The following is a 26686-nucleotide window of genomic DNA, read 5'->3' as shown; positions in this document are numbered from 1 at the left end:
TCTGTGCTTACATCCTTGGATAATTTCTTTCCTAGCAGAGAGCTCTACCATGTGATTCAGCCAGGCTTATACAGGGAGTTAAGGGAGTGCCTGATGGGGCCGACTGGTACAATGGGGGAGTGAATGGACAGTGGAAATGGATCATATAATCAACTTACATCTCAAACTAATCATCTGAAAATGGCTAGAACTAACTAGGCTAATCAAGGGTGTTTTGCCAAGCAGTTTTGATGCTTAGTTTCTAAATGATCACTTAAACAGTGAATAGCAGCCACTAATGTGATAATCCACAAGCAGAAACACCACTGCTCTGATCAGTGATGTTGTTTTTGGACCTGCTCTAGTTTTTTCAGTCCGGTCCGCATGGGGAAAATGCAAGCTGACAGCCTATTTATTTAAATGTGTTCCTCTTTCATCTCTGTGGTAAACGGTGGTCTGACTGCTTTGATCTGCACAGGCAGGGAGGTACTGGCAGCCAATAGAGTGGATGGAGTGGAGGACCTGGCTTACGACTGGATTTCAAAAAACCTCTACTGGACTGACCCACGATACAGGAGCATATCTGTCATGAGGCTGGCTGATAAGTCCAGGAGAGCCATCATACGTAACCTCAACAACCCAAGGGCTATTGTGGTGCACCCTCTTATTGGGTAAATCAATATAAGTTTGGAAAAATGATTAGTGATTTTGTGACTGTTGTTTCTTAAAGCTTATATTGACATTTTGCTTGCTCTCCTCAACATAGAGGTTATGTAGGCGATGCAGGGCCACCTCTCAAACTACCCTACACATTTTAGGTTTATTGTATAGGGCAATGCTACTATTCATTATACCATGACACTGCCCCATTATATCTGAATAAAGCCAGTTTACAGCTCATGTATAATGAATATTCTACACTTAAATCTTTGAAAATCTTTTTAGAATATCTAAATGGATTAAAAACATACGAGAAGTTATTATAGGACATGTATGTGGATTGTATCTGTCTTTGCTTTTAAGGATAGGGAAGTGTGGCTACACACTGTTAGATGTACTCAGTCATTCATAAAATGTCCTCAAATTAAGCCCCCACCTGATAAAAGGAATCCTTATTTAGAGCAAGCTGTTATTTCCAATAGCCTCAAAGTCATAAGGCCTCTGTGTCCAACAGCTGAGATTAGTTCAACGTGAAGGGCAGTATTGTAGCGAACACTAAGAAGTTGGCTTAAACTGAAAAGCTCTATAAGGTGGAAGAATCCAAAAATAAGTCTAAATAAACAGGGTTTTTGTCACCACGGTGGATGTTTCAAAGTATTCAGAGTAGGCAGATTTTTGAATGAAATATGACATTGATCCTTGTTTATTTTGCTTTGACAGGTATATTTTTTGGACTGACTGGTACCGACCAGCGAAGATTATGAGGGCATGGGGTGACGGGTCACATGCCCTGTCTATTGTAAACACTACTCTTGGCTGGCCAAATGGCCTAGCTATTGACTGGAGGTGAGCCAAAAGTCATACAGCCATGTGCCAAAAAGGAACAGTCCCACAACACACTATTTCACCTTCTTTATTACACTCAAGATTGATATAATTTGTCTTTGTTTTGTTATAACAATTTGAGTATTTGACTACTTGTGTGACTGTGTGTATGTTCTCTGTCCCCTGCTTTAATCTCCACCCAGCTCAATGCGTCTGTATTGGGTGGATGCCTTCTTTGACAAAATTGAGCACAGCAGTTTTGATGGAAAGAACAGGCTTTCATTGGATCGCATAACCCAGATCTCCCATCCATTTGGTCTCACCATTTTTGAAGGTAATAAGTCTTGGAATAAACAACAAGTTGCCTATAAACGTCCTTCACAGGTCAATGTGTTTAATCTAAATATAGAGGGAGCTCAGAGCACTAGCACAGACTTTCAGTTGAGCTTGAAATGTGGTTTGTTGTTCTTGTTTTAATACATATCCTGTCAAAAAATCAATTACTGTTACCAGGAGGTGATAAAAGATAAAATAACTGAGGTTGTTCTCTCTTGCTCATGTCGCATAAAGGCTATGCATATTTCACTGACTGGCGTCTGGGTGGCATTGTACGAGTGCGCAAGACCGATGGAGGGGAGATGGTCGTTATCAGAAGAGGAATCAGCCACATTATGCATGTCAAGTCTTTTAACTCCAACTCTCAGACTGGTCAGTAGCTTTATTCACTGGTCTTCTCACTTTGCTATTCATGAATAGCTGCAGCTCGTACTTGTCAGTCATGTTCCTTGTAATAACCCTCTACTCCCCTTCTCAGGGTCCAACCTCTGCAACAGGCAGACAAATCCTAATGGAGACTGCAGCCACTTCTGCTTCCCAGCCCCGGACTCACAGAGGGTGTGTGGCTGCCCATATGGCATGAAGCTGTCGCCCAACCAACAGACATGTGTGGAGGACCCTTCAAATGAGCCCCCCACGCTGCAGTGCGGAGCCAACTCCTTCTCCTGTGGCAACGGCAAATGTGTCCCAAACAGCTACAGATGCGATGGTGTTGACGACTGCCATGACAACAGTGACGAAGTCAACTGTGGAATTAACAGTAATGCTTTTTTTTTTTTTTGTAAATCTAGTTGATTGTACTGTCCTGACCTGATCAGAATAAAAAACAGCTTGATGCCCTGATTAAAAAAAAAAATTCAGCTCAATGTTATGATATTTAATCAAGATGATCTCTTTTTTTAGACACCACTTGCTCCCCCTCTGCATTCACCTGTGCCAATCAGCGCTGCGTGCCTGCAGGATGGCGCTGTGATGGGCACAATGACTGTTTTGATAACAGCGATGAGAACAACTGTCCTACACAGGTTCCTGGAACGTGCCCTGCCAATCAGTTTACCTGTGCCAACCGCCGCTGCATCCCACATACCTGGCGTTGCGACACTGATAATGACTGCGGGGACAGTTCAGATGAAGCTGACTGCCGTGAGTATCGTTGTAGAGGCTATCAACTTAAAATTAACAGAATTTGCATAGTATCTTGTTTTGGCAAATCTGAACACACAATAGGCAGAAAGATATTTATTACATTGACAGAACAAATATGACGGGAAACAGACAAAACACTGAATGTCTAAAGAATGAGTTGAATATGAATTGAAATAAATTTAATTGATTTAATTTTTGTTCCTCAAAAAAAAATAAATATTAAGACCTGTGTAGTTTAGTATTTATTGGAAAAGGTTCATATTCTTGTCTAACAATTTGTGTTGACAGATCTGGGAAACACATGCCATCCAGGACAGTTTCAGTGTCCAGACCACCGCTGTATAGATCCCAACTATGTCTGTGATGGGGACAGGGACTGTGTGGATGGGGCAGACGAACAGGGATGCAGTGAGTACTGCTGCTGTGTTCCCTGGATATACTTACAGTATAGTCACTGGTCTTATCTGATGTTTACTGAGAGCATATCAAGTTTTTACTGCATAAAATGTATTTATATTTCATTCTGTTAATATTTCAGTACCTATTAAAATAAATTGAAATTGCTGATCAGATCTATTTGCATCAGCTGTCATGGCCACAACCAAATTGTAAACTTGCTTCAGCTTAGACTCTCACTGTGACATATTTTAGGCTGGAGCTTTATCTGCCCTTTTCCCAAAGGAGGAAAATTCAATAATTTGTTCAGTCAGTCATGCATTTAGCAGCACTCTGTTTTTACAAGCTAACCATGCTCAAAAAGTTGTAGAGGTCAATTGAATGCTCTGTAAAATTCAACAAGCATTTCCTAAGCCTATTAGTGTATTGATCTCATTACTTGTGTTGCACAACAGTGGAGCTCAGCACACATACACAACTGCAGAAATATTGAATATCAGTATTAACATACTCAACTGGATTTTTCAGTCTACAACTGCACTGTGAATGAGTTCAAGTGCTCCAGTGGCCACCAGTGTATCAACTCTTACTACCGATGTGATGGAGTCTTTGATTGCAGCGACCGCTCAGATGAGCACAGCTGTCGTAAGTATTTAAATACTTCCTTGGTGAGAGGTTATATTACTGTAGCATTATTCAGTCTTGCATAATTATATACAAGGTTGCCAACATGTTTGGATTTGTATTCATTTTGCCCTGTGCTAACATGCTGTTTGTGTTGTTTCATAATGTATTTCAGCCACTAGGCCTCCAGGGATGTGCCACCACGAGAGCGAGTTCCAGTGCCAGTCAGATGGCAGCTGTGTCCCGTCTACCTGGGAGTGTGATGGTCACCCGGACTGCGAGGACGGCAGCGACGAGCACCACGCCTGCCCACCTCGCACCTGCCCGTCCTCACTCTTCCGCTGTGACAATGGAAACTGTGTGTTACGCAGCTGGCTTTGTGACGGGGACAATGACTGCCGGGACATGAGTGATGAACGAGACTGTCCCACACCGCCTTTCCGATGTCCAAGCTGGCAGTGGCAGTGCCCTGGCCACAGCGTGTGCATCAACCTCACCACAGTGTGCGACAACACGCCTGACTGTCCGAACGGTGCTGATGAGTCTCCCCTTTGCAGTAAGTCTGCCCTCTGCTTTTATCATCTGAGTCAGCATGGAACATGTTCTTTGTTTACCAGAAAGACTTGATTATTTTATTACATTTCCAAGTTTGTTGGTCTCCTCAAATTCAATTACATTTTCACATCACATGATGAACAGGATCAAACTGATTATGTTTAATTTTTGAAGTTCTTGTATTCCATAAACAAGAGTGGCTTCATTTCACTGAAATTTTGTGTTGAATGTTATCTGTTTGTCTTTGTGTTAAAAATCATGCATGTGTGTGATTACACCTGTATTAACCTGAAAATGATATGTGATTTTTCTTGCCTTTCTCACAACTTTCAGATGAGCCTTTGCCAGGTAGGAACAAACTCTCAATCATTGGTAGAAATGCTGCAAGTAGTTTTGATCAAATTTTCAACATGAACAATATCTCTGTTAACTATTTTAATAGTCATGGATTTGTTTCAAAGCATGATCAAAGGAAAATTTTGTGGCTGGTAGAATGTGTGTGGTAAATGTAAAGACGATGTTCCATAAATATGCATAGAAAGTAGTTAAATAGCAATTATAAGGAAAGTAGTTTGCGCTTTGGTGTTCATTATCATTAGAGTGCAGTGTGCATATTAATGATTTGGTACATTTTCATTTATTTGGTTTAATTCTTAATGTTCAGTACTAAACTGTGCTTTGCCTGCTTTCAACTCAGACCAGGAAAGCTGTTCCGACAACAATGCTGGCTGCACCCACGGTTGTATCCAGGGACCGTTTGGGGCCCAGTGCACGTGCCCTGTGGGTTATCAGCTGAGCAATGACTCCAAAACCTGTGAGGATATAGACGAGTGTAATCCCCCTGGACTTTGTAGCCAGCACTGCTTTAATGAGAGAGGCTCTTTCCGCTGCCACTGCCAGGACGGCTACACTCTTGAAGCAGACCAGCGTACCTGCAAGGCCTCAGGTGAGGAGGGATTATGTCGACCTTTTGTGCAGGGAACATATTCCTCCCTTGGGACTTGTAAATAACAACCTATAATTTCGTAATGCAGTAAAATAGAAAATAGGCATATCATTAGTCCTACAGTGATTTGGATGTCAGCATGATTTGCCTTTACAGCACATATATCAGTTTACTCTGCTGTGCTGGCTGTGGGGCAGGAATGAGCTATTATAAGGGGGAGTTTGGCCCCCAGACTGCGAGACTGACACACTGTCTTTCTTCTCCCCTGTCTCTCTTTGCTGCTCTGATTTCTTTAGATAAGGCAAATAACATATGTGTCACTCACTGGCCATCACTGGTGTAATTAGGACATAATGACTAACAAAGGGCTGTTTATAGGGAGTGTGCTTGACATGAGCTCCTCTTCCACACAGATAACCTGCTGAAAGGCTTTGCAATACAATAGGTCATTATTTGGACAAAAGTGCATTCCCTAAGGATTGCCATTTGAGTAGGATCTGTTTAACAGTCCTGTTGTATAATTTTGGTAAACACGCGCAAGCGGATAAATGCCCTTATTAGCATGAGAATGGACGCGAAAAATAGGTAACTGAGATTTGATGTCTGTTTACAGATTCTCGTCAGGCCTTCTTGCTCGTGGCTAGTCGAAATCAGATTGTGCAAGATGACATAACTGCTCAGCCCAACGTCGTCCGCTCACTGGTTCGAGATGGACGCAACATTGTAGCCCTTGATTTTGACTCGGTCACCGACCGTGTATACTGGTCTGATACCAGCCAGGACAGAATCTGGAGTGCTCACAAAAATGGCAGTGATAGGACTGTGGTGAGTTTAATTTGTTCCATTTTTGTTACAAACATATTGCACAAAACATTTTTGATCATTCATGTATGTTTAGTCTGAGGTTTTACATGTAGTGACTGCATCACCAGTAAAAAAGTTTAACTAAGAATGAGTGTCTTGTCGACAGATATTTGACAGTGGAGTGACTGTGACAGAAAGCCTCGCTGTGGACTGGGTGGGCAGGAACCTATACTGGACTGACTACGTCTTGGAGACTATTGAAGTGTCTAAGCTGGATGGCACCCATCGGACTGTATTAGTTAGTGAAAATGTCACCAATCCCCGAGGCCTGGTGCTGGACCCAAGGGACAGGTCAGTGATGTTCAGAGGAACAAGTGTATTTTAAATTGGTGTGTTTTGGAATGCAGTGCATGAACAGCTTTTCAGTCTTAAAGCTGTTGGTGTTTAAAAGAAGCCGTTTGTTTTGCAGTGCTCACCTGATGTTCTGGACCGACTGGGGGAGGAACCCCCGCATTGAGAAGGCCAGCATGGATGGAAAGCTGAGGACTGTTATCATAAGCAACAAGCTGTACTGGCCCAATGGTCTAACCATAGACTACCCAAACAATTTGTTGTACTTTGCTGATGCCTACTTGGATTTCATTGACTACTGCGATTATAACGGCAACAACAGAAAGCAAGTTCTGGCCAGTGACCTGGTGAGTGTGTGAGAAGGCAGACAAGCTCTCTGAATTATCTGTATAGATTTTATTCATATTCACAATCTAAAAGTGAACAAAGCACAAACAATTTCCTTGTGAATAATATGTGTAAGACACACTTCTCTTCTTTTGCTACTCTCTATGAAAAGGTACTGCAACATCCCCACGCAATTACCATTTTTGAGGATTTTGTGTATTGGACCGACAGATACATCAACCGTGTGATGCGAGCCCATAAGTGGCATGGGGAGAACCAAACAGTGATGCTGTTCAACCTCCCTCAGCCCATGGGTCTGGTGGCAGTACACCCAGCCAGGCAGCCAGCAGGTATGGCAAAGATAATGAACATAAACCAACCAATGTCTCTTCCATCAGTATTAGCTGATACTGACCATTGTGTTAGCCACCTGAACACATTTGGTTGATAATGCTGCAGCAGGTCCATTGTTTTTGTAATTACATTTAAGAATAATCCTAGAGAAACATATTGTCTTATGCTTTTTGTGGATATTGCATGTGATTTTGTGTGTGTCTGTTTGGTATGACAATTTGTAGGTGAAAATCACTGCCTGAGGAGCCCCTGTACTCATATCTGTCTGCTCTCTGCTGTGGGACCGAGGTATTACTCATGTGCCTGCCCCTCGGGCTGGACACTTGCAGCCGACCAAATCACCTGCACCAGAGGTATGCATCCTGCCAAGTGGAGGAAAACACTCATCACTCAGTTTGATGAAAAAGGAAGTCAGGTCAGATGCAGGTGATGAGTGGATGCACTCATTAGATATTTGTCTTAGCTATGGTCACTTTTGTAAATGAGAAATATTGTTATGGCAGAAATGATGGTGCTTTACTTGCTGCCATCTCAATGTTGCTAAGAAGGGCATTATTTGAAAACATTAAACTCGTATTATATATTGATCCAGGCACTTGTCAACAGTCTCCCATTTAGATTCTCTTGTAAACTGCTGTTCCAGTCATAAATATTGAGAATCATATAAGCGTGTCTTTCAAGGTCTTAAGAAGACAAGGGACCTTTAATTCAAGGTCCAAGGAGTCCCTTCTTAGGTCAACAGCTTAACTCATCTCAGGTTTCAGCCCATTCAAGCCAAGCAGAACACAGTCTCCCCCTGAGGCCAACGATTATCCAAGAATGAAAATGCCCCACAACCATTCATTGATTCTAATCTCTGATGACAAAGCAAATCAGATTGTGGAGCCAACTTTCACCAGTCAATCCGCTATATAGATAAAGGCCTGTCAGCTTGGGATTCCTATTTTGCACCAGATGTCAAACACTGAAAGCAACTGTTAGTTTTGGTTTACCCAGTCCACATCTAGGAAAAATAGCTCTCGTTCAGAATTAGTTTTGTCATTTTTAAATTATTAAGTAATTCAGTGCCTTTAGATAAATTCGAGTTTAAGGATAGGTGTATTATGATCAAAAATTAGAACATAATGATGCAGCTTTTGTTTGTTTTTTACTGTAGGGAGAGCAGTTTGTAATTGTAGTCACTGTTTATAGACTGCTTTTGTTTTATCTCTTTTACTTTAAGTTGAGGATCCTTTCCTGGTTGTCGTGAGAGACAGCATCATTTACGGCATTTCCTTGAACCCAGATGACAAGAGTAATGATGCTATGGTCCCTGTTACTGGGCTTCACAACGGCTATGATGTTGACTTTGATGACAATGAGCAGACCATCTACTGGGTGGAGCACCCGGTAAGTCACTGTGTCCAAGCTCTTAATCTGTTTTCGTAACAGGATACAGTAGACAAGGAAATTATGTGTTGCGGAGATAAACAGTGCTAAGAAGTCTACAAGTGTACAAGAGACATACTGTACATATATTGTAACTGTATGTGTCACAGTTAAGCTCAAAACTTATTTATCCTCCTCTATTGAGAAATAGGCTTAACAATAAAAAACACATGAAAAACATAACAAAAGATTCATTCTACATGTCCACATACAACAGGGGTTGAGATCAATCTGTCTTCTTTTCTCCACCAGGGTGAGATCCACAGGGTGAAATCAGACGGTACTAACAGGACAGAGTTTGCCCCTGCAGCCATCCTGGGCTCCCCTGTAGGCCTGGCCTTGGACTGGTTAACAGAGAACCTGTACTACACCAATCCAGCTACACAGGCTATTGAGGTGAGACAAATAACACTTTGCCTTGTGGTTGTTTTTTACGGTTATTATCGGCTTCGCATGGCATTATCCCAATCAGTCTTTTTTTCTTTGTAATTGCATCTGGAATAGCAACAATCAGAGATTAAGTGCAAATAAAGGCGGTGTCACAACACAGTTACGCAGAACAATAAATGCATCTGTTTGTGTTTGTGCTCTGTCAGGTTTTGAAGTTGAGAGGGGAGGTTCAGTACCGGAAAACTCTAATCACAAATAACGGCTCTCCAACTGGCGCTGGCAGTCCTGTTGGCATCGCAGTGGACCCAGCACGTGGGTAAGCCCCATTTAACACAGTCCTGGCACAGTCCCTCATCCCCACAGCTACTGAGCTCGAACACCCTCTTCATCGCCACCTGCTCTGCCTCTAGAGAGAACTTAACTAGTGTTACTGAACACCACACTGCACTCTCAGACCCCAGCACCATACAATGGAGTACAACCAAGAAACAAGAAAATCATTTACAAACCATCCCTTTTCAAAAACCACTGAATAACCCAGCAGAGGCAGTTTGTATCTCTCTTATTTCACTGTAGAATGTAAGACTTAAAAAGTAATGAGCACACACAGTAGATCCATGACTAAATGTCTGAAACACTAACACTCACCTACATCTTTATGTGTCTTTAAAGCAAACTGTACTGGACAGACCAGGGAACAGAGAGTGGCATTCCTGCCAAAGTGGCATCAGCCGACATGGATGGCTTAAACCCTGTCACCCTGTTCACCAACAACCTAGATCACATTGAGTTCCTCACCCTGGACATCCAAGAGAACAAGCTGTATTGGGCTGTTACAAGCACTGGCATGGTGGGTCTTCACGTTGTGTTCATCCTATATAATCTTCTCACAAATGTAAAGTGATAATTACATTAATGTTAATGTTAGTGATTGTAATACATTCAGATACTGCATTTCACTGCCTCCACAGATTGAGCGTGGTGATCCAGATGGGAGTAACCGTATCACCATAGTGACAGGCCTGTCTCACCCCTGGGGTGTGGCTGTTCATCAAAACTACATCTACTTCACTGACCGCGACTTTGAGGTCATAGAGCGCGTGGACAAGTCCACAGGTGCCAACAAGGTTGTGCTGCGAGACAACATTTCTGGTCTCCGAGTTCTGAAAGTGCATTATAGAGAGAGTAAGTAACGCAAGGACACATTATCACTAAGAAAATTACATAGTTCCCGTTCACTGTCATCTGTTCTTTGGTGCGTTGCTCTTTCTTGTGTTTGTCACACTGTGTTCTCTCCACAAACTCAGCCTCTGCAGGTACCTCCAATGGCTGCACCAACAACGTGGGAGTGTGTGAGCAGCTATGTCTGCCCCGGCCGCAGGGTCTCTTTACTTGTGCGTGTGCCACAGGTTTTAAACTCAATGCTGACAACAGGACCTGTGCTCCCTACCAGTCCTATGTCATCATCTCTACCCTGTCTGCAATCAAAGGCTTCAGTCTGGAAGGGGGAGACCACTCTGAGGCCATGGTGCCTGTGGCTGGGAGAGGTCAGTGATTCTTATATACTGTATTATTTACTATGTTAAATATAATAAAGTAATATAATAATGTTTCTAAAATGCTGATTGACTCAAAAAATGTTCTCAAGGTGCAGTAATGAACAGAATATTCACAGAATTCATCATATGGTTATTGTGTTCGAAGTAACAATGATGGCCTCTAATGACTATGGTTATCCTCTTTCAGGACGTAATGCTCTACACATTGATGTCCACATGGCTTCTGGCTTCATCTACTGGTGCGACTTCAGCAGCACTGTGGCAATGCAGAACGGGGTCAGACGCATTAAGCCAGATGGCTCAGGATTACGTAGCATTGTGACATCTGGAATAGGACGCAATGGGATACGAGGCATTGCTGTGGACTGGGCTGCAGGTATGTCAGCACACAGCTCAGTTTCTGTTTAACTACAAATGTGCAATCCAGTCAAAGCAGCAAATAAACCATTTTTGGATCTTTGATATATGTTCATTCAGTGCCCTCGGTGCTGCATCTCTAATTTTCATAATGATCAGCCATTTATTTTAATCTATCTGGAGCATTCCCTCAACACTTAGATAACTTGATCTTGAACATGAGGTGTTGGTTCTGAATTTATTGTCCCAGACAGGCAACAGGAGAGAAGATTTAATCAGCTAGTTGAGTAAAAACAGAAATATCTTCAGTCAGGAAAATCTTTTTGCTTGTTTCTCAATTTATAATTCCATCGCCATAACTGAAGGCATAATAGAAAATATTGATATCACCCTCATAATGTCAGCTTGTAAGATTTCTACTTTTCTGTCCTCAGGGAACTTGTATTTCACCAACGCTTTCCTGACTGAGACATATGTGGAGGTGCTCCGCCTGAACACCACTTTCCGCAGGGTGCTGCTGAAGACCCAAGTGGACATGCCTCGCCATATTGTTGTGGATCCCAGAAACAGATACTTGTTCTGGGCTGATTATGGTCAGAACCCAAAAATTGAGCGAGCACTTTTGGATGGAACCAACCGCACAATTTTAGTGTCATCGGGCATTATCACTCCGCGAGGTCTCGCTCTGGACTGGCAGTCTGGCTATGTCTACTGGGTGGATGACTCCCTGGATATGATTGCTCGTGTCAACCCTCAAGGAGGGGAGACAGAGATAGTCAGGTATGGCAGCCGCTACCCAACTCCTTATGGGATCACAGTGTTTGAGAATAGCATCATTTGGGTGGACAGAAACCTCAAGAAGGTGTTACAAGCAAGCAAAGAGCCAGGTAGCACAGAGCAGCCTGCTGTCATTAGAGACAACATCAACATGCTGAGAGATGTTACCGTCTTTGACCAGCGTACCCAGCCCACTACCGCTCAGGAGCTTAACTACAACCCCTGCATTGAGGCCAATGGAGGCTGTGCCCACTTCTGCTTTGCCCTCCCTGGTTCTGGCGCAGGCAGCCAGAACAAGAGATGCAGCTGCGCTTTTGGAAATCTTGCAGCAGATAATGAGAACTGTGTGGTGTCAAGGGACGATTATCTCATCTACACAACTGAGAGCACCGTGCGCAGCCTGCGCCTTGACCCAGAGGACCACGCGTTGCCCTTCCCTGTGGTCAACGTGCCACGTACCTCAGTGGCACTGGATTTTGACCTCACAGACAGGAGGATCTACTTCACACAGAGCTCAGGCGCAGGAGCAAGCAAGATCAGCTACATCAGCCTGTCCTCCCCCACCTCAGCCCCTGTAGTGGTGGCTTCAGGTAGGTTTTACATTCACACTATTAGTTTTGGTAGGCTTTCTATGGATGTATGGATTATTACCAGTGATATTACTAATGTTTTGTGGTCTCTGTGTGACAGATCTTGGAGCTCCTGATGGCATTGCTTATGACTGGATAAACAGAAGAATTTACTACAGTGATTATGTTAACCAGAGCATCAGCTCCATGTCTGTGGACGGCTCTCAGAGGACTATTATCGCCCATGTGTCTAGGCCACGGGCCATCATGTTGGATCCCTGCAGGGGGTAAGACTAACACAGCACACAATCTCTTTGATCATTAGATTAAACTGGGATTTAGAAATAAATGCTTCTAGGGTGGTTAGGGGCAACAACAATGAACCACATCCCCCAGTTTTAGTCCAGCCAGGGACCTTTACATTTACATTTAAAGTTTGGCAGACGCTTCCAAAACATCTTGCAATTTAGGGACCTCACTAAACCTTTGTTGCATGTCATCCCCACGTCCCCATCTCTCCCTCCCTCTCTCTCCCCCTGGTTTCCTGTCATCTTTCTACTGTCCACTTTGAAAAAAGGCACAAATACTAAAAAAGAATGTACCTTGTTCCACAGGTACATGTATTGGACAGACTGGGGAACCCATGCAAAGATTGAGCGTGCCACCTTAGGTGGAAACTTCAGAACAGAGGTTGTGAACAGCAGTCTCGTGTGGCCCAATGGACTGACCCTGGACTATGAAGAAGAGAGGCTGTATTGGGCGGACGCGAGCTTGTAAGATCAGAAGAATTCCACTGTTGAAATATGTACTCAGTTTGGTTTATCCCATTGTCTTGTTACCCTCAAGCTACTGCTGTTCAATTACTATTTTGCTCTGCAATCAGGCAGAAGATTGAGCGATCCTCCCTCACGGGTTCCAATCGGGAAGTCATTGTCAGCACAGCCATCTACCCCTTTGCTATGACCATGTTTGGCCAGTTCATCTATTGGACTGACTGGAACACACGCAGCATCTATCGCGCCAACAAGCATGACGGTTCTGATCAGAGGGTCATGATTCAGAACCTTCCATCTCGGCCAATGGACATCCATGTTCTGGCCAGCAGGAAGCAGCAGGAGTGTGACAGTCCCTGCCAGCAGTTTAATGGAGGATGCAGCCACATCTGTACACCAGGTACATGCAGTTTGTAATATTCTTTTAGTGCAATAATCAAAAGCCCCACTGAATTGTTTAAACTGTTCTATGCTATTTTATTTTGTTAGGACCCAATGGAGCTGAGTGTCAGTGTCCATCAGAGGGTCGCTGGTACCTGGCTGACTACAAGCACTGTATCCCTGATAATGGGACTCGCTGCCAGCCAGGCCAGTTCACCTGCATGAATGGCCGCTGTATTCGTGCCCAGTGGAAATGTGACAATGACAATGACTGTGGAGATGGCAGCGATGAGTTGGAGAGAGTCTGTGGTAGGGCGTTCTTGAAAACAAGGAGTTTGAATTTGCTGTGTTGCTTACTTTTGTATCTTCTTCATTTTATTTTTAAGTGGATTCATCTAAAATTTCACTGTTGATTAATAGTAACAGTAGTTCTCATACAAGGTGTAGCCCCTTCTGAATGAGTGAATCAGAACTCAAATCTCTTTTCTATTCAAGTCTAGATCTTTTACCTTCACTAACACTAACAAGTTCTTTTTTTCGCTTTAAAAAATTTCTCTCTTAGGACCTAAACCTGACTTCAACTATGTTGGTGTGTATGCTTGCACTTTTGATTAAATTTCCATTAACATGCTCCCTCTCCCTAAGTAATAACTCAAATCAACTCTAACACATAAATCAATGTGCTCATATCTTTGCATGCAGTCCCACAGATGCTTTCGTCCTTTATTGCATTGTCAGGTAAAACAAGAGTCTGCTACATGTGCATATCACCCCTCTTTCTCCTGACTTTGGTCTCTAGTGGCTAGAGCTCTGACCTGTCCTTGCTTCTGATTGGCAGCCTTCCACACCTGTGAGCCCACAGTGTTTACTTGCGGCAATGGCCGATGCGTGCCCTACCACTACCGCTGCGACCACTATGACGACTGTGGAGACAACAGTGACGAGGTGGGCTGTCTTTTCAGACCGTGTGACCCCAACACGGAGTTCACCTGCAACAATGGCCGCTGTATTGCAAAGGACTACGTTTGCAATGGCATCAACAACTGCTATGACAACGGCACCTCTGATGAGCAAAACTGCCGTGAGTACCTTAAGTTTACATAAATCAAAAAGAGGTAAACCTTCATCAAATTGGAGAAATTATTGCTTGTAGTAAATATGTTCTAATTCATGATTATCTCAGCGGAGAGAACCTGCCAACCAGAGCACACTAAATGCCAGTCCACCAACATTTGCATCCCACGTTCATACCTGTGTGATGGAGACAATGACTGTGGGGATATGAGTGACGAGAGCCCCACACATTGTGGTGAGAACAATATTATGTTTTTTCTCTTTCTGTTGTTATACTAATGTAGTTACGGACCTTTTTCACTGCACACATTTTGACATATCATACCACAGGTGTAATTAATAACTCTAATCAGTGTTGAATTCAGTGTCAGTGAACTTGCTATTGTGGACGTCTCACTAAGAAACACTCAAACAGAACAAAGCCATTGTTAATCTTATTAGTAACACCTGTGTTGGTCCTGCTGTGATAAATAAAAATGCCTTTTTTGAAAATTAAATAAAAATCACTGCTTTGTGGAATTTTAAAAATGTTATGAATGTTTTTGTTAATGTTGCAAAGTTTTGAAGGCAACATACGGTGTATTAATTTCACACTGAGATTTTGGACACTCAAATAAAATAGCTGAAAGCAAACAGTGCACTAGGTAGAAAATACAGAGTGTTTTGGACACAGTCCTGTAGGTTCAAGGATGAAGCATTGATCAAACAGCCCCTCACAGTCACCAGAAGAGAAACTAAAAGGACTGTGTGTTAACCCACCGTAGTCTGTAACCAGAAGTTATTTGGAGTATTATTATTGTATTATGTTTTAATCCGCTCAATCTGGATAAAAGAGAAGTTTAATCGACCTTAATTTATGAGAAAGAAAAAATCAGTATTTGCCTTGCCCCCAAGTGCCCCCAAGTCCTCCAAGTGACTTTTTGCATCCTCTACATAGCTGCATCCACATGTTCCCAGAGTGAGTTCCGTTGCTCCAGCGGCCGCTGCATCCCCGCCCACTGGTACTGTGATGGAGGCTCTGACTGCGCCGACGGCTCTGATGAGCCCCTCTCCTGCAGTGAGTGTCGCACAACTCTCTCACCCCTAAAACAGCCCTACTGGCTTTGTGTGTCTGCCCCCGTCCCATTATCAGCCGCTCGGTTATTGTGTGTTTGTGTCTCTCCGCCAAGCTGCATCTGTGTGTTGGGTGTGAGAGAGTGCTGTGAGTGATGCAGCAGAGAGTGATAGTCACTGGTGTATCTCTTTGTTGACGATGTGGTCAGTCAGGCCTCCTATTGTGTGCGGCATTCCTCTGTGGTGACGCCCCTCAGTGTCCCCTGACAAACAGCACCTCCCCCTCCCTTTGTCCACCAGGGGTTACAGAGCCTCACTTTGCCTTTTGTTTAGATAGCTCACCATGCATGGGAATGTGGGGCTGCCATGACTATTTTGAGAGCTTTGCCAGTGTTGTATTGTGTCTTCTTTATTAGTTGAAACGCAGTGGGGGAAGTACCTGAGATAATTGCTAATAACAAAAAGGAAAAAAGGAAAACAAAAAGGATTAACATTTATATTGGATATAAATCAGTTGGCACACGTTATATAGTCACAGCACTGTGTTTGCCCTGCTGTATTATCTACAGTCTAATGTTATATGATTTGCCTCTGCAGCCACACTGATCAGAACCTGCAACACAGATCAGTTCCGTTGTGATGATGGCAGGTGTATTGCCTCTTCCTGGATCTGTGATGGGGACAATGACTGTGGAGACATGAGTGATGAAGACCAGAGGCATAACTGTGGTATGCATCCTCTCATCACCTCTTCTGTTTTTTCCCCTTTCCTCTCATTTTTTTGTGGGTATTTTCATCATCTTGTGCATCTCCTCCCCTCTTAGGCCATTCTCTCATTTCTTACCACTTCTCCTCTTTGCCCCCTCCTGTTCCTTCACCCTGCCATTATTCAGGACCCTGATGGATTAGGATACACACCCCTGGGGGTGTGTTATGGGGGAGACACTGGCAGTCAGTGCCCAAAATCTTAGTCTCCTGTAGAAGGTCACCAGTCCAAGGAGCTGACATTCCTGATTTCTCCTGCCTCACTCGTTACTTTGTGCATGTCTCCTTTTTCTGGCTTCCTGGCTCAGGGAGGATCAAGACTCTTATATCTCACCAATGTGTGCTCTAACAGTAAGATGCCTGAAGCTAAGGTTTTCAGCATTGCCTGAGCCCCTGTAGGAGACTCACTTCAAACAATGGGAATCAATCACACTAGATGGATAAAGAATTTGAGGTCACGGCTGCATGTTTTGAAATACAGTTTGGAATGTTTGGCTTGCCAAAAATGCAGGTTGACATTTGGTCATAATTATCATTATTTAACTTCTCGTAAACCCCCCCTGCCGGATTTTTTTTTTTTTCAGCCAATCGCACATGTTCAAGTGCAGAGTTCACCTGTGTGAACAACCAGCCACCTCAGAGGAAATGCATCCCACGCGACTGGGTGTGTGACGGAGACGCAGACTGTGCAGATGCATTAGATGAGCATCAAAACTGCACGCGCAGATCCTGTGGCATCAATGAGTTCACCTGCAGCAACGGCCTGTGCATACAGAGTTCCTACAGGTTTGAGAAAAACTCTTATAAAATATCATAGGTGTCATCTGGCATCAGTCTGTCTGGAAACTTGAGTTAATTTTTTTGTGGCCTGTCATCTAAAACCAGGTGTGATCGACGTAATGACTGCGGGGACAGCAGTGATGAGCAGGGCTGCACCTACCAGCCCTGCCAACAACACCAGTTCACCTGCCAGAACGGACGCTGCGTGTCGCACGACTTTGTCTGCGATGGGGACAATGACTGTGGTGATGAGTCTGATGAGCTGGAGCACATGTGCCGCACACCGACACCAACTTGCCCCCCGGGAGAGTTCAGATGTGACAATGGACACTGTATCAGCCTGGTCCAGGTGTGCGACAGGAACGACGACTGCTCTGACAACAGTGACGAGAAGGGATGTGGTGAGTGTGAAGAGATTGCTATGAAAAAATATACTTTTATCTTTCCAGTGGCTGGTGTGTGTGTGTGTGTGTGCGTGTGTGTGTGTGTGTGTGTGTGTGTGTGTGTCTGTCTGTCTGTCTGTCTGTCTGTCTGTCTGTCTGCAATTGGGTTTGGCTCAGCTGGTACAAGCTCCCTCTAGAGGAAATATCAAAGAAGTGCTGGAGGTGGTGTGAGAAAGGACTGAATATACCATCTAGAAATACAACAATCAAATTATAGGATAACTATGCTTTGTGCAATATTGATAATAACTGGCAAATATTAATGATTCATATAACATGTAGCAAATGACTGGGGAGATGTTATGTCCTTTGCAGATACAGATTTGGGATTAGAATCAAAATTAAAAGCTATGATTTTGATTATGTCTGAGGATCTCATATGTATAGTTTAAGTGTGAATGATGAGCCACAGTATAGAAAAAAGAAAAAAACTATTTATTCTGAAAGAAATTGTAAAAGAAAGAACTAATAATAGTAAAATTAATAATAGTTAAATTAAAAAAAATACAAGAACACAAATAATATTGCTTTTCACCTTGCTTCTTTTTCTTTATGAAGATATTGGTTTGACAAAGTGTTGTTGCTGATGACTTAAATAACTTTGTTTCTCTTATCCCTCTGTGACTGTAGGTATCAATGAATGCACAGACCCATCCGTCCATCACTGCGATCACAACTGCACCGACACACCCACCAACTTCATCTGCACCTGTCGTCCCGGCTACCGCCTCATGTCCGACAGCAAAACATGTGATGACGTCAACGAGTGTGCAGAGACGCCGAGCGTGTGCAGTCAGGTCTGTGAGAACACCGTTGGCTCACACGTGTGTAAGTGTGCGCCTGGGTTCCTGCGAGAGCCAGACGGACGTAGCTGCCGTCAGAACAGTAACATCTCACCCTACCTCATCTTCAGCAACCGCTATTACCTGAGGAACCTGTCAACGGACGGGCAGGCTTACTCTCTGATCCTGCAGGGCCTGACCAGCGTGGTGGCCATGGACTTTGATCGTGTTGACAAGCGTCTCTATTGGATTGACGTGAGCCGCAGAGTGATAGAGAGGATGTCCTTCGACGGCAGTAACAGAGAGGTGGTGGTCAATGGAGTCCTACATGGGGAGGGCCTTGCAGTAGACTGGATAGCAAGGAAACTGTACTGGGCGGACAGCTTCTTGGATTGTCTCAAAGTGTCTGAACTGGATGGTCGCTTTGTGAAGAAACTGGCTGAACACTGCGTTGACGCCAATAATACCTACTGCTTCGAAAACCCCAGGGCCATCGTGCTGCATCCCAAATACGGGTGAGTAAGAATCAAATCTCATGGAAGAGTAGACTGATATATTGGTAGGGCTGGTGTTATTGCCAATTTTCTGTCAATACATTAGTATCAGTATGTTGGGAGACATTTAGAGCAGTAAATTGGTGAAATAATAGGCACTTTCATAGATTTAGAATTATTCTGCATATTTGCCTAAATATCGGAAGAATAGAAACAAAAGTCTCAGACCTTTGTTTCTATTCTTCCGATATTAGTCAGATGTAGTACGTTTCCAGGCAGTTGTTGATTTCCTGAGGTATTTCCTTGAAAGAAGAGCTCCATTTAAATCCAGGTAAATAGTCAGCTATTATTCATTTATTATTGGAACTTGATTCTTCATATTTGTTAGATTGTTTGTTGCCTTTGTCACATTTTTGTTTGTTCAGCTGACCTCCTGTCTAAAAGACTTCCTGGGTTGCCCTGGCAATTAGTTGAAATTAATTGACTGGAAATGTAGCAACCGAAGACTGTGCTTTACTGATAATTATTAATTAGCACCAAATTACATAGTTTGTTTCAAGTCATTTTCTAGGAAGTTATTAAAAAAACCATGGACCTGTGAGAGAAAGAGTTACCATCTTTTGATTATTGTTGTTATTTGTTATTTGTAATATTTTGATATAAGGAAAGATTCACATGTATGTAGATACCATGTGATGTAAGTGATTTTCTTGTGTTGCTGCTAGATATGTGTACTGGACAGACTGGGGAGACAAAGCCTTTATAGGCCGTGTTGGAATGGATGGAAACAACAAAGTCGCCGTCGTTACCACCAAGATAGAGTGGCCCAACGGGATCACGATTGACTACACTAACGACAAGCTCTACTGGTCTGATGCTCATCTCAATTACATCGAGTAAGTACATTTATCAAGAGGTAATCACACTCTTTTAGCCTGCAGTGCAGTGAGACTTAACAGCCTTTCACTCTTTTTGTTTCTCAGGTTCTCCGACCTGGATGGTAAACACAGACACACAGTGTATGATGGAAATTTGCCTCATCCGTTTGCCCTGACTGTATTTGAAGACAGCGTATACTGGACTGACTGGAACACACGCACGGTGGAGAAAGGCAACAAATACGACGGCTCAGGTCGTCAGGCCCTGGTCAACACCACGCACAGGCCGTTTGACATCCATGTGTGCCATCCTTACAGACAGCCTATTTGTGAGTTTAAAAGAATCTGATGTTCAGATTCTGACTTTTGCTTTCAAAATAGTTGTTTTTTTTATCTTGATGCGTCCACCTTGAGTTGATTTAAGTACAGGTATTTACTATCAGCTGAACACTGCCTGGCCTGTATTTGCCCAGCTGTGCTGAGCTGAGATTGTCTGACAGTGTCTCTTCCTTTGACAGTGAACAGTCCCTGTGCGGTGAACAATGGAGGCTGCTCTCACCTGTGCCTGATCCGTCACGGTGGGCGAGGACACACCTGTGAGTGCCCCGATCATTTCCTGACTGTCCAAATAGGAGGTGTGACCCGATGCCTTCCCATGTGCACCAGCACCCAGTACAGATGTGCCAACAATGAACGGTTTGTCAATATTTCTCATCGTATTATTTGATGTGAAACATTTTAGAAATCTGTGTATTATTGTCAGACTGCCTGTGTAACTACAAGAACGAAATGAGACATCATCATTTCATTCTTGTAGTTAGAAGATATTTCTCATAATTAGCCTTTAAGTCACAAAAAAGAATTTTGCTGTTTTCATCCTGGCATTACTTGTTGCATGTTCATTCTCTTTTTATTTACTGAGAAGAGAAAATATTCTGTTAGCAGTGTTTATGTGGACTGGTGACTTGGTATGTCATTTCAAAACACTGAAATATACAGCAAATCAGTTTGCTCTCTTTCATTTGAAAGAACTGCGCCACCTGCTGTTTGTGCAATAATGCTCACCAGATTTTTCAGTGCAATGCAATTAAATTCAGATGTTTAGTGTGTTTAAAAAATCATGTAGTAATGATTTAATCAACATGCTACACATGCCACATTTAACCTCCTGGCCAAATTTCCCCGGCCTTTCAATGCCCAGAGGTATGTGGGGAGGGGAGTTGAGTTCAGGAATCTGTTTTGGAGTTTGTTTTGCTCTGCTCTACATTAGTCAACACATTTTTTGACCTAATCTAAATCTCTCATTTTTATACCCACCTCAACAGTTGTATTCCTATCTGGTGGAAATGTGATGGTCAGCGGGACTGCAGAGACGGCTCAGACGAGCCCTCTACCTGCCCAACTCGCCACTGCAGGCTTGGACAGTTTCAGTGCAACGATGGAAACTGCACTAGTCCACACTTCCTTTGCAACAGCAACCAGGACTGTCATGATGGCTCAGACGAAGACCCAGTGCTGTGTGGTAGGTTGTGTCTCATTTTAATAGCTATTTGCTGAAATGTTACGTGATCTTACTGTTTTTACTTAAAGTTGTGTCATTTTTCCCATTTCTGTGTTTCTTATGACTTCATGTATGAATATGTCTTCCCTCTAGCTACACACCAGTGTGAAACCCACCAGTGGCAATGTGCAAATAAGCGGTGTATCCCCGAATCGTGGCAGTGTGACGGTGAGGATGACTGCGGTGATCAGTCTGATGAGGACTCCGCCCACTGCTCCACCAGGACCTGTCGCCCTGGACAGTTCAAGTGCCGCAACGGACGCTGTATCCCCCAGAGCTGGAAATGTGATGTGGATGATGACTGTGGTGACAACTCTGATGAACCGTTAGAGGAGTGCAGTAAGTGATATAGAGTTTCTTTCTCCCTTTTTTTTAAACTTTACTACATGGACATTTCAGTGTGATACATGTCCTGATATCCTAATATGCATCATAGTTACATTAAAGTCAAACCTTTAACCTAACTACAGACATAACACTAAGTTTAAAGTGTGACTTCACAGATTTTAATGTTTAAAAAACTGCCCTATCATTTGTCTTCATTACTTATCTTTGTTATGTGACAATCACGGTGTCTTCTCCGCAGTGGGACCGGCATATCGATGTGACAACCACACAGAGTTTGACTGCAAGACCAACTACCGCTGTGTGCCCCTGTGGTCCGTTTGCAACGGCCACAATGACTGCAGAGACAACAGCGACGAGCAGGGCTGCGGTGAGTCTGTGACAAACATCCTTGAGACAGAAGTGAAGTCCTGTTTACATCGTGGCAGTGATTTGAAGACTGTTTATTGTTATCACATTATCAGACCTGGTGTTAAAGCTTTCCTGGTTGATTAAGTCATATTTGGTGTTTACTGATGTTTAGATGATGCTAGAGAATATAAAAAAAAAATCACAGCTTGGAAACAGGAGTATGTATTCGAGGAGCGAGTGAAGGGCAATTAGCCAACTCCTCAGCCTCCTGTGGAACATTACATAGCAAGGTGGTGGGAGGTGCTGATGGAGAGGGTCTCACCACTCACCCTCCCCCACAATTTGCCACTCCCTGAGAGCACCACAGATTTATGAGCTGTCCAGTGGTATGGGTCCACATATATGCATGTATGTGTGTGTTGTTGCTCTGTCCTTGCGTGGGGGCAGGGTTCACACAAGCCTCTTTGTAATTTGCTACAATCCAAACACACTCACCGCAGCCCTCCCGTGTCTTATCAGAGGCTCTCACTCCATTAGTGCCATGCCCGCGCAGGAGGGGAGATCCGTGCTAATCTTCCTGTAAGAATGTAGCAGATGAGCCAGGTGGAGGGCTAGGAGGGCAGGACTAGCTAACGCTGCGCTATCTATGACCCCCAGCACTGTGTGGTAGAGATGGCTCAGACCAGCTCTCCTCCACTCCTCTCCCCTCTGTGCTTCTCATCTCCTGTAGTCTTATCCTCTACAGACACGAACTGGCATGGAGAGAGGTCACCCATCTGTCTCAGGCAGGCTGCTCTCCTCCCTCTACGACTATTGCAGCTTAATTAAAAAACAAGATGCCTTTCATTTCAAACTGACATTTTCATTATTACTTAAAAGCCCAAAAATTTCCAGTCAGGTCGTGCAGCTGTTGCTCTTATTGATACATTTATCTGCTGGAACATCTCTGACTGTGAGTTGTAGAAAAAGGTGATTGGGTTTTCAGTCTTTAAGGGGCCATTTAAAGGTGAATATCTTGATGTAACTGTGGTGACAACAAGCTCATGAATGAGGCTTTTAAAACAGTAAAAATAATTGTAATGCACAATATACCTTAAGTTGTCAGTTTGTTAGGTGCACATAGTTAATTCAGTCTGATACAGTCCTGCTACAAAGCCCGCCTTTATAGAGTTTATGATGTTCAGTTTTTGTTAAAACTTTTGTTTATGGTCATTTTGGAGGTTGTAGTTTGTGGTGCTGTTAAACTGTGTTGTGTAACACTTACTTGAGGTATTTATTGTATTTTGTTTACCACATTTTTAAGCGATGAGGGTAGCCTAAATATTAGAAACGCCTCTCACACAATGTTCAACAGCAGTGCCACAAACAACTACAGCTTTCAAATACGGCAACTTCAACTGAACATTATATTTTATCTTAAAACTTCAAGAAAATATGAAAATTAAATTAATTCAATTAAATTCAGCACAAAAAGTGGCTTTTAAATCTTTGTGTACTGAGTATAATGTCAATTTATTAGTGTCTAATTCGCTCTAGATTGTCAAACTAGTCATTTCCTCAGTAGTTTTTATAGATTATGCTCAAAAACATGTTTTTTTAGGATCATGCTAAACTGTATTTGCTAAAAACAGTCCCACACTAGAGTTGAGGTCTTGCCACACTAAAATTTTCAATGCTACAGAAGTAGCAAGTTTTTTGTTATAAACCTCATGTACCTCTGGAAAAAGGATGCTGAATCTGGGTTAAGAAACAAACTGGTCATTGAAAAGAAATGCTCTTCATACGGTGGTAGACAAGTTGTACCAAAAACATTTATTTAGTTGGACATAATGGTTTCAAAGAGCGTCTTGTGTGTCATGTGTCTGCTCCTTTCTCAGATGAACTGACCTGTAATCCTGACGGAGACTTCCGCTGTGACAACCACCGCTGTGTCCCACTGAGGTGGAGGTGTGACGGGGACGATGACTGTGGGGACAACTCTGATGAACGCAGCTGCAGTGAGGACTGTTTGTTATCACTGATAAAGTCACATCATTCAGTAGTGTTTAAGGGTTCGGTGTGAGCACTGACAAGAATGTGAACAGTGAAAACCAGTGCACATTGTTTTGATGTCATCTAAGTGTCTTTTAAGTGGGTTTATTATGGGATTCCTGCTCAGTTTTGTGTGAACTGTCCAAATGAAAAGGGAGTGTTGATGACAAAGACTAGTCATGCTATCATTTTATCAGACAGCAGGAAGGTTTTGTAAGAGGCTCAACACTTCTACCGACAGCAGAGTGCTGAGAGAGGTAGTCTTATCAGCTGCTGGAGAAACAGGCTGTCCTCAGAGTGTCAGAAAGAGGGAGTGAGGGAGTCTGTCACCCCTTGCCCTGGAGAATTTAAACATGTCTGAGAACATGCCAGTTAATAAGGATAATGTAGCTTCTCAAAGGAGAAACAGTGACTAAGGTTAAATCATGGTTGTGCTGCTGCTCTTGTTGCTGTGCTGATGAGGCCAAGAGAGCCTGTCTCTAGTGAACTCAGCTGCACATGTTGCTCGGGTTGGTCTATTTATGTCGTACTGCAGAAGAAAATAATACAGCGCATTCCTGATGTGTTTTTACAAGTCTGAGAAAAGTATTGAAAAGTTGATCAGTCTAAGAAGAGAGACTTCAGGCTTTAGGTGTCCACCTAATTAATGCTTGTCTAATATGGAAATTTAACAACAACATAATAAAACTCTTCATTTGCCTGATTCCACACCAAAATTCCTTGTTGTCATGTTTTCCTCCAGTTCCACGCGCGTGCACAGAGAGCGAGTTTCGTTGTGATAATCTGCGCTGCATTCCCGACCGTTGGGTCTGTGACCATGACAACGACTGTGAGGACAACTCGGATGAAAGGGACTGTGGTAAGTGGAGGTTCTTTGTTTTGGCTCAGGCTCTGGCTGTTTGTCAGTAACAGAGGGCGGCACTAAACAAAGAAGCAATAAAACTTCAAGTTTTGAGGGACAGCATAGACAGACAGGACGGGCAATGGCTGTTTGGTCAAAGAGTTTATTCACTCTGGAACAGCTGGAGGATTTCTTCCATACAGTGCTGGTAGAGTGCAGGACAGATCATCTAAATGTTATTCTAGATGACACACATGAAATAATAAATCTCTAATGTAGGAATACAGACTAAATTCTGGGGCTTTGAGGTGCTGTGAGACTTTTACAACAGCCTTTTTTTCATCTTGATAAGTGTTTCTTCATTATAATCACAAATGGTGATTGGTTTGTGTTGCAGAGTTGCGGACTTGTCATCCAGGCTACTTCCAGTGTGGTAGTGGACATTGTATCGCTGAACGTTTCAAATGTGATGGCAACGCAGACTGCCTGGACTATTCTGATGAGATGTCATGTCGTGAGTGTCCCGTATCTAATGGTTTTCCTTGTGCTCTCTTCAGTGCTATCACAAAAAATGTGACATAAGTGAACACAGCATACTCATGTAGTGCTAGTGTCATAATGATTAGGGATTGTGTTGATTTTCAGGTGTTTAAGTCACAGATATAATTTGACACAATGGCTCTTGACTTTCAGCAACCCGCTTTCCCAATGGCACATACTGCCCCCCCTTCCTGTTTGAGTGCAAAAACCACGTATGTGTCCAGCCTCAGTGGAAATGTGATGGAGACAATGACTGTGGAGACAATTCAGACGAGGAGCTTCACCTTTGCTGTAAGTAGCATAAAAACTCATGTCCAGCATTTCGTTCAGCTGTCAAACCCAGGATCTCATAAAACAACATATTTACTTACTATTTATCTAAATTATTGTGGTGAAGTTTTAGATTCTGCTAAAGTTGCTAATGGGTTTTCTGTCTTTCTTTCCTGCTGTGTCTGTTCGTCCACAGTGGACATCCAGTGTGAGACTCCGTTCCGCTTTCGCTGTGAAAACAACCGTTGCATCTACAGCCACGAGCTGTGTAACTCTGTTGATGACTGTGGCGACGGCTCTGATGAGAGACAGGAAAACTGTAAGTGATGCTTTCAGTCATAGAGGTTACTGTACTAACATTAACACTTATCTACTCAAGCTACAGCAATTCAAACTCTATTTCTCAGCGTAATTAAATGCATCTGCAGCTTCTCTTGAGTTGATATGTTTCTCTCTATCTAGGCCAAAGCCCCACACATGGTCCCTGTACAGATGATGAATACAAATGCAGTAATGGACAATGCATCCCTCTACAGTATGCCTGTGATGATTATGACGACTGTGGAGACCAGTCAGATGAGCTCGGCTGCCGTAAGTAGGAAAGGGTTTATTAGTAATAGGATCTGAATATTTGAAAAAAAATGATTATATATCCATATTATGTTGGATTTGTTTTGGCAAAACAGTGATGACTGTACAATGTATCAGCTGGTGTTCTAAAAATTTTGAGAAATAAAACCTGTGACCATTTACAGTAAGGCAAAAAAACATATCTTGAGATTCAGTACCACCGACATTGATTGCAATGCAATGAACTATTTTGACTATTCCAGCTAACCTAACTTGAAAAAGGTAACAAGAGGATAAAATTATAAAAATGTAATTATAACTACATGAAGTTTAACTTTCAACGTGTGTTTTTTTTTTTTTATCTGCTACTG

At 43.0% G+C, this 26686-nt stretch overlaps 1 protein-coding gene across 4 annotated transcripts in view; it reads left to right on the top strand.

Moving 5' to 3' along the window:
- Positions 1 to 26686, top strand: part of lrp2a (low density lipoprotein receptor-related protein 2a) — a 46228-nt gene that overhangs the window by 13935 nt on the left and 5607 nt on the right. For 3 of the 4 annotated variants that reach the window (XM_071474063.1, XM_071474081.1, XM_071474089.1), the window contains 49 exons: positions 458 to 650; positions 1360 to 1485; positions 1668 to 1798; positions 2035 to 2172; positions 2279 to 2560; positions 2704 to 2943; positions 3235 to 3354; positions 3871 to 3987; positions 4142 to 4522; positions 4855 to 4869; positions 5219 to 5467; positions 6081 to 6292; positions 6438 to 6622; positions 6741 to 6969; positions 7122 to 7299; positions 7528 to 7656; positions 8526 to 8692; positions 8984 to 9127; positions 9328 to 9437; positions 9794 to 9971; positions 10093 to 10306; positions 10429 to 10668; positions 10868 to 11056; positions 11472 to 12404; positions 12505 to 12670; positions 12998 to 13156; positions 13267 to 13556; positions 13646 to 13846; positions 14100 to 14126; positions 14240 to 14275; positions 14376 to 14618; positions 14721 to 14846; positions 15549 to 15668; positions 16262 to 16393; positions 17014 to 17215; positions 17315 to 17610; positions 18283 to 18949; positions 19654 to 19824; positions 19912 to 20135; positions 20325 to 20502; positions 21132 to 21328; positions 21461 to 21706; positions 21954 to 22082; positions 23941 to 24060; positions 24837 to 24953; positions 25333 to 25449; positions 25629 to 25766; positions 25942 to 26064; positions 26208 to 26336. In XM_071474063.1, the coding sequence (XP_071330164.1) occupies positions 458 to 650; positions 1360 to 1485; positions 1668 to 1798; positions 2035 to 2172; positions 2279 to 2560; positions 2704 to 2943; positions 3235 to 3354; positions 3871 to 3987; positions 4142 to 4522; positions 4855 to 4869; positions 5219 to 5467; positions 6081 to 6292; positions 6438 to 6622; positions 6741 to 6969; positions 7122 to 7299; positions 7528 to 7656; positions 8526 to 8692; positions 8984 to 9127; positions 9328 to 9437; positions 9794 to 9971; positions 10093 to 10306; positions 10429 to 10668; positions 10868 to 11056; positions 11472 to 12404; positions 12505 to 12670; positions 12998 to 13156; positions 13267 to 13556; positions 13646 to 13846; positions 14100 to 14126; positions 14240 to 14275; positions 14376 to 14618; positions 14721 to 14846; positions 15549 to 15668; positions 16262 to 16393; positions 17014 to 17215; positions 17315 to 17610; positions 18283 to 18949; positions 19654 to 19824; positions 19912 to 20135; positions 20325 to 20502; positions 21132 to 21328; positions 21461 to 21706; positions 21954 to 22082; positions 23941 to 24060; positions 24837 to 24953; positions 25333 to 25449; positions 25629 to 25766; positions 25942 to 26064; positions 26208 to 26336 (9654 nt within the window). The remainder of the gene's footprint in view (positions 1 to 457; positions 651 to 1359; positions 1486 to 1667; positions 1799 to 2034; positions 2173 to 2278; positions 2561 to 2703; positions 2944 to 3234; positions 3355 to 3870; positions 3988 to 4141; positions 4523 to 4854; positions 4870 to 5218; positions 5468 to 6080; positions 6293 to 6437; positions 6623 to 6740; positions 6970 to 7121; positions 7300 to 7527; positions 7657 to 8525; positions 8693 to 8983; positions 9128 to 9327; positions 9438 to 9793; positions 9972 to 10092; positions 10307 to 10428; positions 10669 to 10867; positions 11057 to 11471; positions 12405 to 12504; positions 12671 to 12997; positions 13157 to 13266; positions 13557 to 13645; positions 13847 to 14099; positions 14127 to 14239; positions 14276 to 14375; positions 14619 to 14720; positions 14847 to 15548; positions 15669 to 16261; positions 16394 to 17013; positions 17216 to 17314; positions 17611 to 18282; positions 18950 to 19653; positions 19825 to 19911; positions 20136 to 20324; positions 20503 to 21131; positions 21329 to 21460; positions 21707 to 21953; positions 22083 to 23940; positions 24061 to 24836; positions 24954 to 25332; positions 25450 to 25628; positions 25767 to 25941; positions 26065 to 26207; positions 26337 to 26686) is intronic. The other variant, XM_071474072.1, reaches the window with a different exon arrangement.

Source organism: Trachinotus anak, unplaced genomic scaffold (assembly GCF_046630095.1).
Source record: "Trachinotus anak isolate AG129_WGS33_773 ecotype Australia unplaced genomic scaffold, CSIRO_AGI_Tana_v1 ptg000001l, whole genome shotgun sequence".
Classification (NCBI taxonomy): domain Eukaryota; kingdom Metazoa; phylum Chordata; class Actinopteri; order Carangiformes; family Carangidae; genus Trachinotus; species Trachinotus anak.
The sequence above is the reverse complement of the archived record's forward strand: the minus strand, read 5'-3'. Positions and strand labels throughout refer to the sequence as shown.